This window comes from Lonchura striata, chromosome 30 (genome assembly GCF_046129695.1).
Source record: "Lonchura striata isolate bLonStr1 chromosome 30, bLonStr1.mat, whole genome shotgun sequence".
In the NCBI taxonomy this organism is placed as follows: Eukaryota; Metazoa; Chordata; class Aves; order Passeriformes; family Estrildidae; genus Lonchura; species Lonchura striata.
This window is the reverse complement of record NC_134632.1, coordinates 2,317,354-2,335,084: the sequence shown is the minus strand read 5'-3', so window position 1 is coordinate 2,335,084 and position 17,731 is coordinate 2,317,354. Positions and strand designations below refer to the sequence as shown.

General features: G+C 53.6%; 1 protein-coding gene across 2 annotated transcripts in view; it reads left to right on the top strand.

The window, feature by feature from the left end:
• RASSF5 (Ras association domain family member 5) overlaps nt 1-17,239 on the top strand; it is a 32,501-nt gene extending 15,262 nt beyond the window's left edge. Inside the window, exons 1-5 of one of the 2 annotated variants that reach the window (XM_021535309.3) lie at nt 1,462-1,778; nt 11,753-11,866; nt 12,842-13,139; nt 13,654-13,769; nt 14,367-17,239. In XM_021535309.3, coding sequence (XP_021390984.1) covers nt 1,677-1,778; nt 11,753-11,866; nt 12,842-13,139; nt 13,654-13,769; nt 14,367-14,519 — 783 coding nt within the window. In that variant the 5' untranslated portion in view covers nt 1,462-1,676 and the 3' untranslated portion in view covers nt 14,520-17,239. Of the gene's footprint in view, nt 1-1,461; nt 1,779-11,752; nt 11,867-12,841; nt 13,140-13,653; nt 13,770-14,366 lie in introns of those variants that run through there. The other variant, XM_077789059.1, reaches the window with a different exon arrangement.
• The last annotated feature ends 492 nt before the right edge of the window (nt 17,240-17,731 follow it).

The window sequence follows — 17,731 nt, the reverse complement described above, 5'->3', positions numbered from 1 at the left end:
AGGTTTCACCCTCGTTCCACTGGGAAACTTCTGGGCTAAGGCTTCATAGAAGACCCCAGTGCTGCTGCTCCCAACCCTCACTTTCTGCTGGTGTTGCACACGCTCAATTTAAGGCTCTTTCTCCTCTAAATTTATCCCTGTGGAGCAGAGGGGGCTGTGCTGCTGCAGGAACGCTCTGCTGCCATAAGAACGTGGCTCATTTATTCCCTCTGTAAAAAAGGCACTTGGACCCTTGCCTTCCTCTTTCTGAGGGGCAGATGTTGCCAGCCTTTCCATCTACATCCCCATTTGTATTCACGGGTTGCTGCTGTGCTGGGCACGGAGCTCGCAAAGCTTTGTAGCAATTGAAGTTCTTCAGCAGATACAGCTGGAAGGGTTTGGAGCAACATCTGCAATCTGTCAGGAGGAGAAGTTTTGGTGCTGGCTGGTGGCTTGTGGGGAGCTCTCGGAGCCCTGGAGGAGCAAGTTGAGATATTGGGAAGAAATTCTTCCCTGTGAGGGTGAGAGGCCCTGGCACAGAGCAGCTGTGGCTGGATCCCTGGCATGTCCAAGGCCAGGCTGGATGGGGCTGGGAGAACCTTGGGACAGTGGAAAGTGTCCCTGCCTGTGGCATCCTGTGCGGAGCAGAGCCCTTCCCCTGCCCAGCCCCACAAATCCCTGTGATCTCCACCAAGCAGGAAGGTCACGGCTGCTCTAAAAGCAGCACCCAGGAGCTTTCTCCCTGGGCTGCAGTCGAAGCTGCCTCAGTCTGGCAGCTGAAATTGTTCCTGGTGCTCTGAAATCATGTGCAGCACGAAGAGGCACCCACTTGTGATGGCTGAGGGTTCCTGGCACCGCGGGAGGGTCTGAGCCGCATCCCCACCTGCCTCCCCCTTTCCCCAATTTCCCCAGCAGCCCGAATCCCTCAGCTGGTTCCACGGAGCTCCCGGGGATGCCGTGGCAGGCACGGAGCAGCCCGCAGCCCTCCTTGGCAGCGCCTTTCGCCTCTCCAAGGCGCTGCCCCGGGGGCCAGGGCCGAGCCCAGCGGCTCGGCTGCGAGCGGGGCGAAAACTCAGACGAGAGGAAGTGGCCGGGCTGCGGCAGAGCGGGGCCAGGGCAGGAAGGGGAGGCGATGCTGCCGCCGCTGCTGCGCGGGCAGCCCCGGGAGCGGCGAGCGGAGCGCACCGGGGACGAACCGGGAGCGCACCGGGGGCGAACCGGGAGAGAACCGGGAGAGAACCGCGACATACCGGGGGCGAACCGGGAGAGAACCGGGATATACCGGGGGCGAACCGGGAGCGCACCGGGGGCGAACCGGGAGCGCACCGTGAGCGAACCGGGGGCGAACCGGGAGCGAACCGGGAGTGAACCGGGAGCGAACCGGGAGAGAACCGGGACATACCGGGGCCGAACCGGGAGAGAACCGGGGAGCACCGGGAGCGAACCGGGAGCTCTGCCCCTTCCATGCTGCGCAGGGAGGCGGGTGCGGGAGGCGAGGCGAGGGAAGGGTTACCCGGCACGGCTGCCTGCGAAGCAGGAATAGCTCGGCGGGATGAGCAGAAGGAGCTGCCGCAGATAAGCGGCGAGCCGGGGATGTGAGCGCAGCGGGGACCCCGATGCTCGCCGGCCCCCCGAGCCCCCCGGCTCGCCCGCAGCCCCTCGCCTCTGCCCGGCTCCCATGAACCATCGGCAGCAGCATGAGCAGCGGCTACTGCAGCTTGGATGAAGACCTCGAGGATTGCTTTTTCACGGCCAAAACCTCGTTCTTCCGCAGCGCGCAGAGCAAGGTCCCTGCCAAGGTAACGCGGGGCTGGGGGATGCCGGCGCTGCCGCACGTTTGGCTGCGGGTGATGCCAAAAATGAGCCGGGGCACAGCTGCCGGCCACGAGGGGTTCTGCCCTCTGCTCTGCGGGTTTTTCTCAGCCTTCTCCACGCCGGGTTTCCCCCTCGCCCGGGGATCCGCGGCTCTCGGTGTGTTTTTCAGCTTTAGGTGCAATCCTTTCTAGGCAGCTGGCAGCCACGGGGCAGGCTCCCGGCGGGGAGATGGGGTTTGGCCTTGTAGAATCTGTGCCGTGGGTGAAAATTGCACCTCTGGGGTGGATGGGGAAGTTCAGGGCAGAATTAATCCGTGAGCTGATCAACACGGTGATGAACGTGATCCTTTTCTGGGAGCCTGGGGCTGTGTGTGTGCCTGCCTTGGAGAAGGGCAGAGGGTTTGGCTGGGCAGTGTTTCACCAGCATGAGATTTGTGTCTCAGCAACGTTGACAACGCTGCTTCACAGTTTTTCAATGTCTGTTTAAAAAAAAACCCAAAAATTAAAAATCCCTGTCATGAACTTTGGGGCCCCAGCTAGAGCTGAGCATAAAAGGAGAAGGTGCTGCTGCAGAAGTGGGAGTTTCACATGGGAACGAGAGCCCTGCAGCACCCAGAGATCAAATCTGGCCCAGGAAGCAGCTTTTTCACTTAAAATCTTCCTGTAAACCACCAGCACTGACGTGCCTCTGTTCAGCTCTGCTGTGCCTCTGTTCAGCTCTGCTGTATTTGCACCTGAGGCTGCAGAGCTGCACGTGCTTTGGGGTTCAGCTTCTTGCAGCACCTCCAAGGGCTCTCCCTGGGCAGGGGGGGCTGCTCTGGGAGCTGGGAATTTTATTGAATTTCCCTGCAGAAATGGTTTAAGGTGGGATATTCCCTGCTAGCCAGCAGCTCCCTCTCATTATGATTAACCGACACGTAGTGCTGGTTTTTAAATGTCATTTGATGATTCATTTGTGTAGGAGATGGAGGAGATTGGGGTGCTGGTACAGCCAGAGCTGCTCTGTTTGAGCCAGGGCACTGCAGATCCTGGGGCATCTCTGGAAATCAGCTGGAGCTGTTGCTGATTGGGATTTCTCCCTCTCAGAGGGCTCAGGGGCTGCTGCAGCCCCTTTTTGCCCAGCTCCTCACCTGGATGTGGCCAGCGTGGGTGGCAGAGCTCAGGCTGCCAGAGAAGATGGAGCCTTTCAGGGGTTTGGTGGTGTGGGGAGGAAATGGTTCCTGTGCATGAAAAAAAAAAACCCCACATGCACCAAATGTGCTGCTGAGCCCAACTGGTGTTGTGTAATGGGGCTGTGTGAGGAGGTGGATTCTCACAGAGGTGGAAACCACGCTCAGGCCTTGGTGGAGGAAGATTTTGGGGGGGGGTTCATGGCTTGTTTGGGGTTGGTGGTGGTGCAGGTCCTGCAGGAGGAAGAGGTGGTGGTGGACACTGAGGAGGTGGTTGACATCTCTCTTGGATTTTGATTCAATCCCTGTCCTCTGTTTTTAACTTGGCACCTTATTAAAGTGGTAATTTTTGAATGTGGAACATTCCCAGCCCTGCAAGAGCTGTGTGGGACAACAGCTCTGTTTCTCACCACCTGGGCACAGGGGGAAAACATCAGCTGAGACCCCAGAGTGAGCTGTGCTGGTGGATGTGTTTGGGATGGTGCTGGTTGTCCATCCTGGGCTGCCCAGGGCAGGGCTGGCAGTGTGGCAGGGCCTGCTCTGGGCAGGAGGAAGATAAATGTGGATAACTTAGGGATTTATGTCCTGAGGGACACAGGAAACATCTCTGGGGAGGAAATGAGGTGTGGGTGGGTAGGAGGGGACACACAGGCATGGCACTTACTGGAGTGGGATTTGATCTGCAGGATTACAGAAACCATTTTTCTGATTGAAACTACTGTATTAGTCTGAAGAGCCTCTTTCTAGGAATGCTGTAATTCCTTTTTATTTTCAGAACCATCAGTGAAATCACTCTTCATTAGCAAAGAGCTGGTTCAGATCTCAGATGTGACCTCTTCCCTGGAGATCCATTACTTTGCATTTTTTGGGCCTCTCCAGCTGAATGGCTTCAGTGGCTTCTACCCGAAGCCTGATTGCTTAAAACTCTGCAAAATTATTCTTGGAGTTCTGCATCAGAGGCTGATGAGAGAGAGGGAAGGGGGCAAGGGAATGTCCAGGGATGGGAAGCACAGGAGGGGCAGAACCCAAGCAAGGCTGGATGAAGGCATCTCCAAGATCCCAGCCAGCCTTGCCCCCTAATCCCAGAGCTGGCTGGTGCTCAGGGCAGGTTTTTGGGGTGCAGGGAAGCAGCTGGGGCTGGGTGGGCAGCCTGGGCATGGCCAGCCTGCTGCAATGCAGAGCAGCTCCAGCCTGGACCCCTCTGAGATGCAGCTCCTTGTGAGGACCTTGTCAGCTCTCAGTGCTCAGCTGTGGCAGGAAAATCAGTTTCTAAGTGGAATCTCCATGGCAATCAAAACACTGAGCCCATCTTCAGTTGCTCTAACCTCTCTGAAATGCAGCAGCCATCCCCTGCTCTCCTGTCTGCTGCCTTTTCCTCTGAACCCCAAAATAAACCACAGCACCTCATCTGAATTCCTCAAAGGGAGGGAAATGTTGGGGGTATTTAAGGTTTTTTGAGGTTTTTTTCAGTCCAGATCTCTTGTATGATTCTCCCCCCTGCCTGTCTGTGCTGGAGCAGTGGATCCTTTCCCAGTTTAGTGCTGTGAACCCTGGGAGTGGGTGTTGAAGGGGAAGTGTTGGGTGTCGTGCAGGGATGGAGAGCTCTGTGAGAGCAGAGATGTCCCAGCTCTGGTGACAGCCCTGTCCCCAGTGTCCCCAAGCTGCCACCACTCCCTGCTGCAGCTGGATTTACAGATCTGAGCTGTCAGTTCTCACATTTCTGACTCAAATCTGGAGCATTCACATTTATTTCCAGTCCTTTGTGCTGGGCTGTGTTTGTGGTCACAGGTGATGCTGCTCTGAGCTGCAGCTCCACAGCCAGGGACACTCAGATGTGCTTCTCCAGGCTTTGTTTTTTGGTGTTTTAAGACAAATCTTTCCTTAATAAGCAGAAAAATTGATGATTGATGGCCCAGCTCATAAAATCCCTTCAGAGGAGGTCTCTGAAATGCTCCTGCAGTCTGAACAAGGAGCCAAAGGGAGAACTTGGCCTGTGGGTTTGGGAATGTGAATTGTCCCAGCCTGGCTGATGGAAACAGGGATGGAGCTGAGCCCGATCACACCAGGGAGGACTTGGCCACTCCTGCCTGAGATCAGAGTGCCAAGAATGTGGTGATGCTGGGCCAGATCCACCCCCAGAGCTCTGCTCTTCAAATTCATCAATGACAGAGCTGGGGAGGAGAACTGGCTGGGGGAGAGGGGCAGGGATGGTGGCCCCAGAGATGCAGGGATGGTGGCCTTGGGGCTGCAGGGAGTGTCCACCACACTCAGACTTTCTGCCTGTGCTGCTTTTTCCCATGCCTGGTTTGCTGGTGAAGCCACAGGTCCTGAGCTGCTGGTCCTCCAGGCTGTGACCACACAGCAGCTCCTGTGGTCACACCAGCTCCTGGGTCCCACCTGGAGCTGTTATTCCCAAAACCAGGCGCCCAGCGTGGTGCAGAGCTGCTGCCTCAGCTGCTTTGACAAGGTTTTTAAGTTGGGAGTTGACTTGAAGAAGGTGAGAGGCTGTAGGGAGGGTGCTCTTTGAATGTGGGGTGTGTTTCTCCTGGCATCCTTGTAAATGACAATATCTGTCACTGGAGGTTTCCTTGTTGCCTCTCTTGGCTTGGAAGTGCTTTGAGAGCTGTCACCATCATCTCGATGGCCCCTGGGTTGTCCACAAAAGCCTGGCAGGAGCTCACAGCTCATTAGCTGAGTGCTGGCTTGCACAGAGGGTGGTGAGCCCTACCCAGCCCCGGGCCGTGGGCTCTGTGTGGGCTCTGTGTGCCCCGGTCCTGCCCCGCTCCTGGGCATCAGCCCAGGTGCCAGCGGTGGCTCCAGTCACTCCTTACATCCCCATCTCCAGACTGTCCTGGCAGCCTGGCTGTCCCTGTGTCACTGCAGCCACCACTGCCCGCCAGCTGGCTCGTGGCAGAGGCCCAGGGCTGGCAAAGCCTCCACCTGCCAGCCTGGGCGAGGCCGGCGAGCTGCCAGCGTGTTCCTCTTCTGTGCCAGGGCTGTGTGCAGGATCGCCAGGGGCAGGCGGGCAGGGAGCCCTCCTGGCAGCTCTGCTGGCCCTGGGCTTCTGCTGGCCACACAGGAGGTGGCACGGGGAATGTGCCCTCCTCTGGGTGCCCACCAGTGTCCTGTGCCCTCCTCTGGGTGCCCATCAGTGTCCTGTGCTGGTTCTTCTGGCAATGTCCTGTGCCCTCCTCTGGGTGCCACACCAGTGTCCTGTGCCCATCCTCTGGGTGCCACACCAGTGTCCTGTGCCCTCCTCTGGGTGTCACACCAATGTCCTGTGCCCTCCTCTGGCTGCCACACCAATGTCCTGTGCCCATCCTCTGGGTGCCACACCAGTGTCCTGTGCCCTCCTCTGGGTGTCACACCAGTGTCCTGTGCCCATCCTCTGGGTGCCACACCAATGTGCTGTGCCCTCCTCTGGGTGCCACACCAGTGTCCTGTGCCCATCCTCTGGGTGCCACACCAATGTGCTGTGCCCTCCTCTGGGTGCCACACCAATGTCCTGTGCCCATCCTCTGGGTGCCACACCAGTGTCCTGTGCCCTCCTCTGGGTGCCACACCAATGTGCTGTGCCCTCCTCTGGGTGCCACACCAGTGTCCTGTGCTGGTTCTTCTGGCAATATCCTGTGCCCATCCTCTGACTGCCACACCAATGTCCTGTGCTGGTTCTTCTGGCAATGTCCTGTGCTGGTTCCTCTGGGTGCCCACCAGTGTCCTGTGCCCTCCTCTGGCTGCCCACCAGTGTCCTGTGCCCTCCTCTGGCTGCCACACCAGTGTCCTGAGCCGAGGCCACTGTCCCGGTGGTCCTGAGGCTGCCTGAGCTGTCCCACCCCTGATTTCCATGCAGGAAAGCTGCAGGCCCAGCAGGGCTGAGGTGCAGAGCAGAGATGAGGTTTTGTTACCAGCTCGTTTCATCCTGTCCCTGTACAACAGGAAATGTGGCAACGGTTTATGGTTAAAAGCTTCTGTTTTTCTTCCTTTAGGCAGAATTGCAGATTTTGCACCAGAAACTTTGCACAACCAGAGGTTGGGGTTGATTTGTGAGGAGCAAGAAGTGGCTGATCTGGTTGTGCACTGCAGGAGGAGCAGGGCTTCTCTTCCCAGGCTGTGGCTGCTCTTCCCAGGGCTCCTGCACCACAGGACTGGTGCTGCTGGGCTGGTTTGGGTCTGGAAGCAGAAAAGCAGAATATTTACATGTTCAGGATTGGGATGGATGGGTGGTTCCTGCTCGGGGGGCTCGTGCTGTTGCCTGGCTTGAGTGGCAAGAAGAGGTGAAGGGTTGAGCCCTCAGATCCCCAGTGCCCTTTTGGGCTCCTCCATCCCTAAACAGCTCCTGGAGCTGGGGTGGCCCCACTCTGGATCCTCTGGGACAGCTGGCTGGGGTTTGCCTCCATTTTCCTCCCGTGAGTTCACCGTGTGTCCCCAGGTTCCATCAGGACACTGTGCTGGCACCGTGCCCGTGGTGGGATGGATGCGGGAAAGAAATCATCCAAACTTCCTTTCCCTGGAGCAGGAGGAAAATCATCCAAACTTCCTTTCCCTGGAGCGGGAGGAAAATCATCCAAACTTCCTTTCCCTGGAGCAGGAGGAAAATCATCCAAACTTCCTTTCCTTGGAGCGGGAGGAAAATCATCCGAACTTCCTTTCCTTGGAGCGGGAGGAAAATCATCCAAAGTTCCTTTCCTTGGAGCAGGGGGAAGGGGAGCTGGCAGGGGCTGGGCAGGCTGCGGGTACCCCTGAGCTGCCCAGTGTGGGGAAGGCAGGACCCACAGTGGGGCAGTGCTGGCGTGTGACATTGGTGACATCAGTGACATTGGTGACATCGTGTAACATCAGTGACATTGGTGACATCGTGTGACATTGGTGACGTCGGTGACATTGGTGACATCGTGTGACATCAGTGACATCGGTGATATTGGTGACATTGGTGACATCGTGTGACATCGGTGACATGATGTGACATTGGTGACATTGTGTAACATCGTGTGACATCGGTGACATGATGTGACATTGGTGACATTGTGTGACATCGTGTGACATTGGTGACATTGGTGTGACATTGGTGACATTGTGTGACATCGTGTGACATTGGTGACATCGTGTGACATTGGTGACATCATGTGACATTTATGACATCGGTGACATTGGTGACATCGTGTGACATTGGTGACATCGGTGACATTGGTGACATCATGTGACATTTATGACATCGGTGACATCGGTGACATTGGTGACATCATGTGACATTTATGACATCGGTGACATTGGTGACATTGTGTGACATTGGTGACGTGCTCCTGAGCCAGGCCCCTCCTGCTGGGACTGCTTTGGGTTTCTGGGAAGCCAAAACCCTCCTCACGTGCTGCGTGTGTGCGGAGAGGCGCTGGGGCTCCTGCTGCCCTGCTGTGCCCTGTTCCTGCCTGGAAACCCAGCTGCTCCCAGGCTCTGCCCCTGGGCTGGGAATGTCACCGTGTCACACCAGGGGAGCACCTGCCCTCCTGGGGACAGGCCAGCTGCAGTGACAGGGACAGGCAGAGCTGCTGGGTTTGCTTTTGCCATGGAGGGATGGAGAGGTAGATGGATGGATCCATGGATTCGTGGAGGGATGGGTGGATGATGGATGATGGATGGATCCATGGATGGATGATGGATGCATGGATGGAGGCATGGATGAATGGATATGTGGGAACCCCAGGCTTGCTCTGAGGTCTCATGTGGTGGTGAAATTTCTCCTCTAACCCGTGATTCCAAAGAAAAACTGCGCAGGGTCTTGCTGTTCTGTCTCAAGGCAGTTTATTGTGAGTTATCTAAAAGATTTTCTTCACTGGCTGTGGCTGCTTGGTCAGAGGCCTGGGCAGAGGCACACACACACCCTGACATCCTCTCTGGTGTCTTCTTCTTCTCTCTCCCCACCCAGGGCTGCTGCTATCTTTTATATGATATATTACGTATTACATGTTTACAGTTTTCCCCCAATACCTACTACCTATATTACAAAGTGCTTTTCTACTCTAAACCAATCTGTGAGTGCCAACATCACCAAGAACATGGAGGCAAGGAAGAAGAAGGAGGAAGAACAGGATCAGCCCACTTTCCTCCATCTTAGAACTTCTGACCCCCATGTACAAAGTGAACCCCCCTGTACAGGTGCTAAAACCCCCCTGTACAATACTAAAGAATTTTCCCCTCTGTTTTATAACTACTTTTACTATCCTATCTAACCTTTTGTGACTGCTTGTTCCACCTCCAAAGTTGGTAACTCATTCCATGGCTCAAACCCAAAATCACAGCTGTTTGCAGCTGCCTGCCAGGGTCTCAAATGCTTCTGACCAAGGCCTGGAACCTCTAAAAATGTCTGAGAGACATTTTGAGTCCCCACATGGATGGATCCATGGATGGAGGGATAGATGGCTGGATGGATGATGGATGATGGATGACGGATGGAATGGATGGATGATGGATGATGGATGGAATAGATGGATGATGATGTAGGTATGTATGGATGGACAGGCTCTCTCTGTCTGGGCTGTGTTTGTGCCATGGATGATGTGGTGGTGCCCTCAGCTCTCTGTGTGCAGGAGGGGACAGTCCCGAGGGTCCCCTGCCCTCCCTCACTGGGTGGCTGGGCTGGGGCCAGCCCTGGTGAGGGGCAGCACAGCTGTGCCTGTCTCAGTGCTGTGACATGGGTGACATGAGGAAGTGCATGGTTCTGAGAGTTCATTTTCTGTTAACTTATAGGGAAGGGATGTGGGTTTCTTGTTGTTTTTCTGTTTTTTTTTTTTTTTTTTTTTTTTCCTTTTTCCATCATGCTGCTTTCAAAATCTCAACCCACAGCATGGTTTCTAAAGGTGATTTTTAAAGACTCCCCTGCCAGTCCAGCACCTGTGTGTGGCCAAGACTTGATGCAGGGTGAGCCAAAGGGCTCTGACAGATTGAGGAGTTCTGAATAACCCAGGCAAGCTCTGCTTTTATTGCCATAGAATGCTTTGGGTTGGAAGGAACCTAAAACGCTTCGGGTGAGGGAACCTCATCCACTCCCACCCCTGCCATGGACAGGGACACCTTCCACTGTCCCAGGCTGCTCCAGCCTGGCCTTGGACACTTCCAGGGATGGGGCAGCCCCAGCTGCTCTGGGCACCCACCCCCCAGGGAAGGATTTCTCCCTGATATCTCATCTAAATCTCCTCTCTTCTGGTTCAAAGCCATCACCCTTGTCCTGTCACTCATGCCCCTGTTTGGAGCCCCTCTCCCTCTCTTGGAGTGACCGAGGAGGCTGCACCCGGTGTCACTGCTGTCCCCTGGGTGCCTGCTCCACGGGGGGGTCCCAGGGGTCTGGAGCTGTTTGCTGCTCCGGGGTGGAAAAGGAGAAATCCTGAGCTGTGCCTGGGAACAGCCTCGATGAGCCCAGGGCTGCCCAGCACTGCTGCCTTGCCAGATTGCAGGCAGGGCTTCAGCTTGTCCTCGGCTTGATTCTCCTCCTGAAAGAAATACCAGGGGTAGCCTTGGGCAATACTGGCTTATTTACAGCTCTGCTGTGTCCTTGTCCTGTGTGCTCTGGGGCTGCCTGGGAAGAAACAAGCTCTGCTCCCCAAGCTGCCTTTTTTCCCCTTTTTTTTTTTCAGAGGTTACAGTTTTCATTCTGAGCCTTGCCAGCCTTGATGGCACATCCCTTCACGCTTCCTGCTCCCTGCTCATGCCAACTTCTGAGCAAGCCCACAGAAAATCTGGGCAGAATGCGTTCCCAGGCTGTGGCCAGGGAAGGTGGTGAGTTCTGGGAAGGCAGCAGAGCTCTGAGCAGGGAGATGCAGCCCCCTGAGCATTGCCCAAGACACACAGAGGCTTGTTTGCTGCAGATGGAGCAGATAAAGCAGGCAGTGCTGTAGAGGAGACCTGCCCTCCTGGCTGGAGGGGAGCCAGGGGAGGTTTGGACTGATTAAGAGTGAAAATTTCTTCATGAAAGGGGGAAATGGTGGAATCAGCATCCCTGGAAGTGTTCAAAAGGCTGTGGATGTGACACTTGGGGACATGGTTAATGGTGCTGTGTTGAGAGCTGGACTCGATCTCAGAGATCATTTCTGACCTTAATGATTCTGTGATTATTCATTAGTGACATTTCCATGGCTGGCCTTCAGGTAGAGCCCACCTACAGGTCAGATCTGTTGGTTTTGGAGGAAATTCCCCCAAACCTGGGCTAGCAGCAGCCTCTGTCCCCCTCTGGGGGAGCCCAGGCAGACACTGAGCAGTTCCTGACACGGGCTGGGATGCCTGGACTGGTCCTGCAGTGCCTGATTTGTTTTCAGTCACACAGCCAGCCTGCTGCTCGTGTGTTTTTATTGCTCTGAGCTGTAATTTCCCAAGGTTTGCACAAAAGCAGTGAGAGATTTAACTCTAGGTTCTGCCTGGGTGAACCCACTGGAAGCTGCTTGAGTTTTGGGGAGTCAGAGCTGTGAATACTGGAAATAGGATGGGATTTTCTTTCGTGCATTGCAAAAAAGAAATAGATGCTTGCAGGTACAGGTGGCTTTGCTTTGAAAGTGGGTTTTAAAGGTTGGATTTGTACTGGGATGCTTTACTGCTCCGTGCCACCAACTGGTGCATTTTGTGTTGCCCTCCACTGCCTGTCACTGGTGTCAGAGGTGGTTTGGGGTTGGGGTGTGGCATCCTGCACATTTGGGACCGTCCCCACCTGTGTCATCACTGCTCAGGATCTGAGCAGGATCCGCTCCTGAACAGATGGAGCATTACCCAACACACAGAGCAGCTAAAGCCCCTCTGTTCTGATTGCAGAATGTGGCACCAACGGTAGAAGAAGAAAAACCTGAGCCTCCAACCGTCCAGGAGATCAAACAGAGGATCGAAAAGTACAATGCAAAGGTCACCAACTGCCTGCTGATGAAACTGGTGCGTACTGGGATGGTTTCCCCTCACACACAGGGGCTGGTGCTGGTTCCTGTGGGCGCTGCACGAGGCCAGCCTGTGGGGAAGGTGTCACTGGGGTCAGGGTGGCTGCCAAGCTGCTTTTCCTCCTGCTGGGCTTCCCAGGTAACCCATCTCTGCCTCCATCCCTTCCTGCTGCCACGGATCTCTGGCCAGGAGTTGCCACAAAGCCTTGTCCCAGGTGGATGAGCCCCAGAGGGGATGAGTCAGGGTGGAACCAGGCCTGTGAGCTGTTGGAAAGGGCTTTAGGATCACAAAACCTTTCTCGAGAGAGATGCTGTGCCCTCACCACTGCCAGGCTTCCTGGGGGCACTGTGCAGTGTGTCATCTTCTGATTCCTGCATTTTTGTGGAGCTGAGGGTAGGGTAAGAGACCTGTGGTGGGATCAGCTGATGTCCAGGGGTGATTTTTTACACAGAGATGTGAGAATCCCTTAAATGGGGAATAAAACATAAGGAATAAGGAATAAGAAATAAGGAATAAGGAATAAGGAATAACATAAGGAATAAGGAATAACATAAGGAATAAGGAATAACATAAGGAATAAGGAATAACGTAAGGAATAAGGAATAACGTAAGGAATAAGGAATAACATCAGGAATAAGTTGGGACATCCTGCAGAACCAGAGGTTTCAAATCCATGTTAAGTGCAACTACAAATTCCATGCAGTGGAATTTCCATAACTGCCTCGTAGCAGGGCTGGTTTGAAATCAGACAAGATCCCACAGGCGACAGGAAGGGATGAGTCATTACCAAGAGAAAATCAGCAGTGCTTGTCCCGAAATTACTGGGTATTTTTGACATGATTAATGAGGAACGCTGGAACTCCCGGAGCGGGGGCAGCTCCTGCTGTCACCCCACGCTGCACACCAACTTCTTGTGGTGGAAAAGGGATGGAAGAGCTGCCTGGAGCCTGATCCCCGTGTGCTTTGCCCCAGAACGACGACGGCACGTACACGGGGTTCATCAAGGTGCACCTGAAGCTGCGGCGGCCCGTGACGGTGCCGGCCGGGATCCGGCCCCCGTCCATCTACGATGCCCTCAGGGAGGTGAACCTGGCCGAGATGACGCACAGAAGAACCTCCTTCTACCTGCCCCTGGATGCCATCAAGCAGCTGCACATCAGCAGCACCACCACGGTGAGCGAGGTGATCCAGGGGCTCCTGAAGAAGTTCATGGTGGTGGATAACCCCCAGAAGTTTGCACTTTTCAAGGAGATGAGGAAAGACGGGCAAGGTGAGTTCAGGGCCTGGCAGCTCTGCCTGGGGTGGGGGTTTTGGCTTCTGGTTGGTGTCCTGGAGGAGTCACTGGGGTGTCAGGCAGGCAAAGCCTAAATCCAGGTGAATCAACAGCATCACAGGAGGTGATGCTGCTTAGGTTAACAGGGAATTATGATTTCAGAAGGGGCTGAAACCACCTGAGACCTTACAGGGATCCTTATGAATCTGTGATAGAGACTCAGCCCTGTGATCCTGCACATCCTTTTCCATGCTCCAGCTGATCCCTTGTGCCCTGGCAGCCCTGATCCATGAATCAACAGCCAGACCCCCACAGGAGGTGATGCTGTCTGGGAATTAGGATTTCAGGAGGGTCTGAAACCACCTGAGACCTTACAGGGATCGTTATGAATCTGTGATAGAGACTCAGCCCTGTGATTCTGAGCATCCTTTTCCACGCTCCAGCTGATCCCCTGAGCTCCCCTGTGCCCTGGCAGCCCTGGCCTCACTGGGGGTGTGTGCTGTCCTTGCAGTGCTCTTCCAGAAGCTCCCTCTCACCGAGTACCCCCTGTACCTGCGGCTGCTGGCGGGCCCTGACACCGATGTGCTCAGCTTTGTGCTGAAGGAAAACGAAACGGGGGAAGTTGAGGTACGTTGTGACTTCTTCTTGGTTTTCACACAAATGTGGAGCACGTGGCAGAGCTGGGAGGTGCGTGGCAGAGGCAGAAAAAAAAAGGGCTGTTTCCCTTTGAGAGGTCTTTTATTGCTCCTAAATGATCTGGGTTTTTAAAACAATTCAAACTTGAGCTGTGAAAATGCTGAGGCCAGTTTTGATGGCCAGTCCATAATCTGTTCATGGAACCTGGCAGTGCAGCCCCAGGGTCAATCCTCACTAATTAGATTAGATGAGCACTGTTATAAGTAATTCACTAATTTCAGTAAAAGCCAGGGACACTCAGGTAATTAATTTGCATTTTTTGGTTAAAATCTTGCTCCCCACCACAGTGAAGCAAATGCTGGGAGCTGCTGCATCCTGCAGGATTCTGTTTCCCATGTTGGGGTGGGAGGATTGGGATGGTCCTTCATGCCATAGCCCCTTATCCCATCCCTCTGAGCACAGGAGGTTAAATTCCTGGAGATCAGATACGTTTAAATGTATTTTATTGCTCCTCCTCACAGATTCAGAGGTAAGAACCCCCAAGGCCCAGCAGGTGTGTGCTCACTTTGCCTCTTGCTGCTTTTGCAGTGGGACGCCTTCTCCATCCCCGAGCTGCAGAACTTCCTGATGATCCTGGACAAAGAGGAGAAGGACAAAATCCAGCAGGTGCACAGGAAATACGAGAGGTTCAAACAGAGACTGCAACAGACCCTGAAAGAGGCCAGAGGCAAACCTGGATAACCTTCAGGAGGCACTGGGCATCAGACTAAGCTAGAGACTGTTTTTAACAAAAAGACTTCTCAGGACACCTTAGTAGTCATTTTCCCTCTTCAGCCTTCCATAAGGACTGGCTCCCAGCACCCCTAAAATGATCCTATTGCATTTTCCTCTTCTGAAACCTCTTCTCCCAGGACCACAACCAGTCCAAGGACAGGAAGCCTGTTTTTAAAACAGCTTCAACAAAACAAACACAGCTGCTGGTTGGCTTTCCAGCCGTGCCATCCGCTGGAGATGCTGCATGGAAAATTCTTGGTGTGACACCCGACAGGACCCATCTGCTGGCTGAAGTTTGGAGCAGGGCAGCTCTGCTGTTCCTGCTCCTCCCAGCGAGCTGCTTGTTCCTGTTTGGAGGTGCTGTGGCCCACAGTGCCCTCGTGGCCCAGTTCTGGTTTCGTAAGGAGCACAGGAAGCAGCAGGAAAAGGGGAGGAGGTGGTTGCACCAAACCATGTGGGTGTTGCAGATCTAGCCAAGCCCTGGACTCGTTCAGGGCTCAGGCAGCCAGGGAAATGCCAGGTTAGGACACCAAGGCAGCTGCAACACCCCAACACTCTGTTAGTAAATATTATTGCAACTTGGTAATAGTAATTCCCAGGAAAATCATTCATTTTGATTCTATTTGTCTTCTAATTTTGGAAAGAGCAGAATTACAGTAACTGTCCCTGATGCTTAGCCAAGTTAGCTAGTGTTTCTCCAGTTCTCTACTCTGTAGGAACTGGGACCTGTATTTCCAGAAATTCTGTTTGAAAAGTGTAAAGGTGATGGTTGGGGCACAGGCTGAGGCTTCGGTGTTGAAGGTTTAGCAATACGTGTCCATCAGAGGAACCCAGGAAAGCTCAAAACCCCTTCACAAATCAGATTTTGAGCTGTGAACGTGCCTGGCCCCGAGGGAGAGGAGCCCCATCCAGGGCTGGGGTGTGGAGGTGGCACCAAGTAAGGGAATTGCTGTCCTTGGATGCTTTCTGCTCACCTCACCTGTGCTTCCTCCTGCCCCTGCTCCTCGCAGTGCTGTCCCTGTGCCCTGTCCTCCCTCCCCACTCTAACTGGTGCTGTCCTGCACGTCCAGGAAGCTTCCCAGGATTTGCTCTCTCCGTGGAGCCAGGAGAGGACAGCAAGTCTCTCTCTGCCTGTCTCAGGGCTCCCAGCACACCATGCTGAGCATCCCTCAGCAAGGTCCCCGAGCTGCAGGCTGGCTCCGTGGTGCTGGGGCCGTGCAGGGATCGCAGCCGGGCTGGGAATGCTCCAGGGATCCCGGGGGAGAGGTTGGGCTCCTCGTTTACCCTCAGTGCTCCGTACCGAGCACGCTGCACACAGCCAGGGCCAGCCCTCCCTCTGCTCACAGCCCAGGAATGGGGAACGGCACTGCTGGATGGGGATGGAGCAGGGTTTGTGTGGCTCCATGAACAGCTGGGGCTCACTGTGGCTGCTGGGACCCCACCTGAGCCCCTGCCAGGGGAGGCAGCAGGTTGTAAGGGAACGGGGAAAAGTCTCAAATTTACCTCAGTGCCTTTTTTTTTTCCCTTAAGTGTGAAAACTTTGCATTCTAAGGAGGAAGCTGTGCAGAGCCCTTGTCCCTCCTGTCCCCACAGCACTGGTGTGACGAGGCCCTGGTGGCCGGGGAGGGATGAGGAACTGCTTTGTTTCTTTCTGGAAGGTGACTGCTTGGGATTTTATTTTTTTTTTCCCCCAGATTTTGTTTGTTTCTAGAGTAACTGCATTACTTGGAGCCCTCGGCTGGTGTGAAAGCCACTTTCTGCCAAGCTCCTGTTCTGTCAGCAGCGAGGCTTTGCTGGCAGGGCTCTGTGCACAGGAGCCTCCAGCTGTACTGTACTCGACACCCAACGACCTTTAACAGCTGCTGGCAGCCCAGAGCAGCCCTTGCCGTGCTCTGGGGCTGCTTGTCCAGCTACAAGCAGATTTAGCACTTCACTATTCCCTTGTGGAGTCACTTCAATGCCGTTTTTCTGGTGCTTTGAGCCTTGACAGCACCCTATAAATACTTCATTTCCACAGCGGGGAAGAGCGCTGTAAAAACTGCCGGTGGCTCTCAGAGGGAAGAGCCACACGCTTGGTTTGAAATCCCTTTTCTTTCTGGCTGAAAGTTGTGCAGGTTTCCTTTTTGGTTTGGTTTTTTGTTGTTGTTTTGGTGAGTGTCCCCTCTCCCTTCCTGGCCCCAGCATGTCTTTGACAGTTTGTAGAAGGCATGGCTTCGTATGCAATCACTGTGGATGCTGCTGAAATCCTCCTGCCACCAGCAGGGCTCGTTCGTTTGGTTGTTTTTTTTTCAATACGAGGGGCACTTGAAGAGTTGGTGGGTGCTGAAATTCAAATTCTCATGGGTCAGTTGAGCTGTTTTTAGAAGTATTTGCCCCTTCTTTAAGCGCAAATCCTGTTGGCAGTGCCTTTGGTTAGCAATTGTCTCGCCTAGGTCGTGTGAGTTTATTTTCCATGGCTACTGTAAAACCTGTAAAATAATGTGTATAGGATGGAATAGTAGAGCTTCTATGGCAAAGTGAAATGCATTTTTGCAATGCTGTAATTTATTTTTACTACTCCCTAGTGATTCTATGGCATTTTTACAAAATGTCTCACTCTCAGCTTTTTTTGAAGGTTCTGGAACTATTTGTTCATATGCAGACAGTGTAAGAGACAATGATAATAAAACTGTCAGTAATTAAAGAAATTTCTTGACCTTTTTTTTCTGGTGCCCTCCTATGGAATTTCAATGGATTTTGTCTAAAGGGAAATACAGGAAATCTTCCTAGAAGTGAATTTAAATTTCCTAACCTACTGTTAAAGAGCTAAAGAACATCCACCCCTGTAAGACCTGACCAAAGTGTTCCATTCATTTAATCTTTTAGCTGGGGCTGACAGAACTGTTACCTGTGATAAATCACAGCTCATGTCATGCATTAAAATGTATTTTTATATTTAAAAAATAATATAAACTACAGAAGTCCAGCTAATACATTAATTCTCAGTGCTGAAATGTCTGATTTCAATACCTGGAAATGTTTAAAAGGATAAAATCTAAGCCACAGTGGGTTTTACTCAGTGGCAGAACACACTGCACTGTCCCAGGATTGTGTTGGAATGTATTTTTCTCATATTTCAGTGGAAGTTTATTCCACATCCTTGATCAAAGATGCAAAACAAGAATGTTAAACTACCCAAA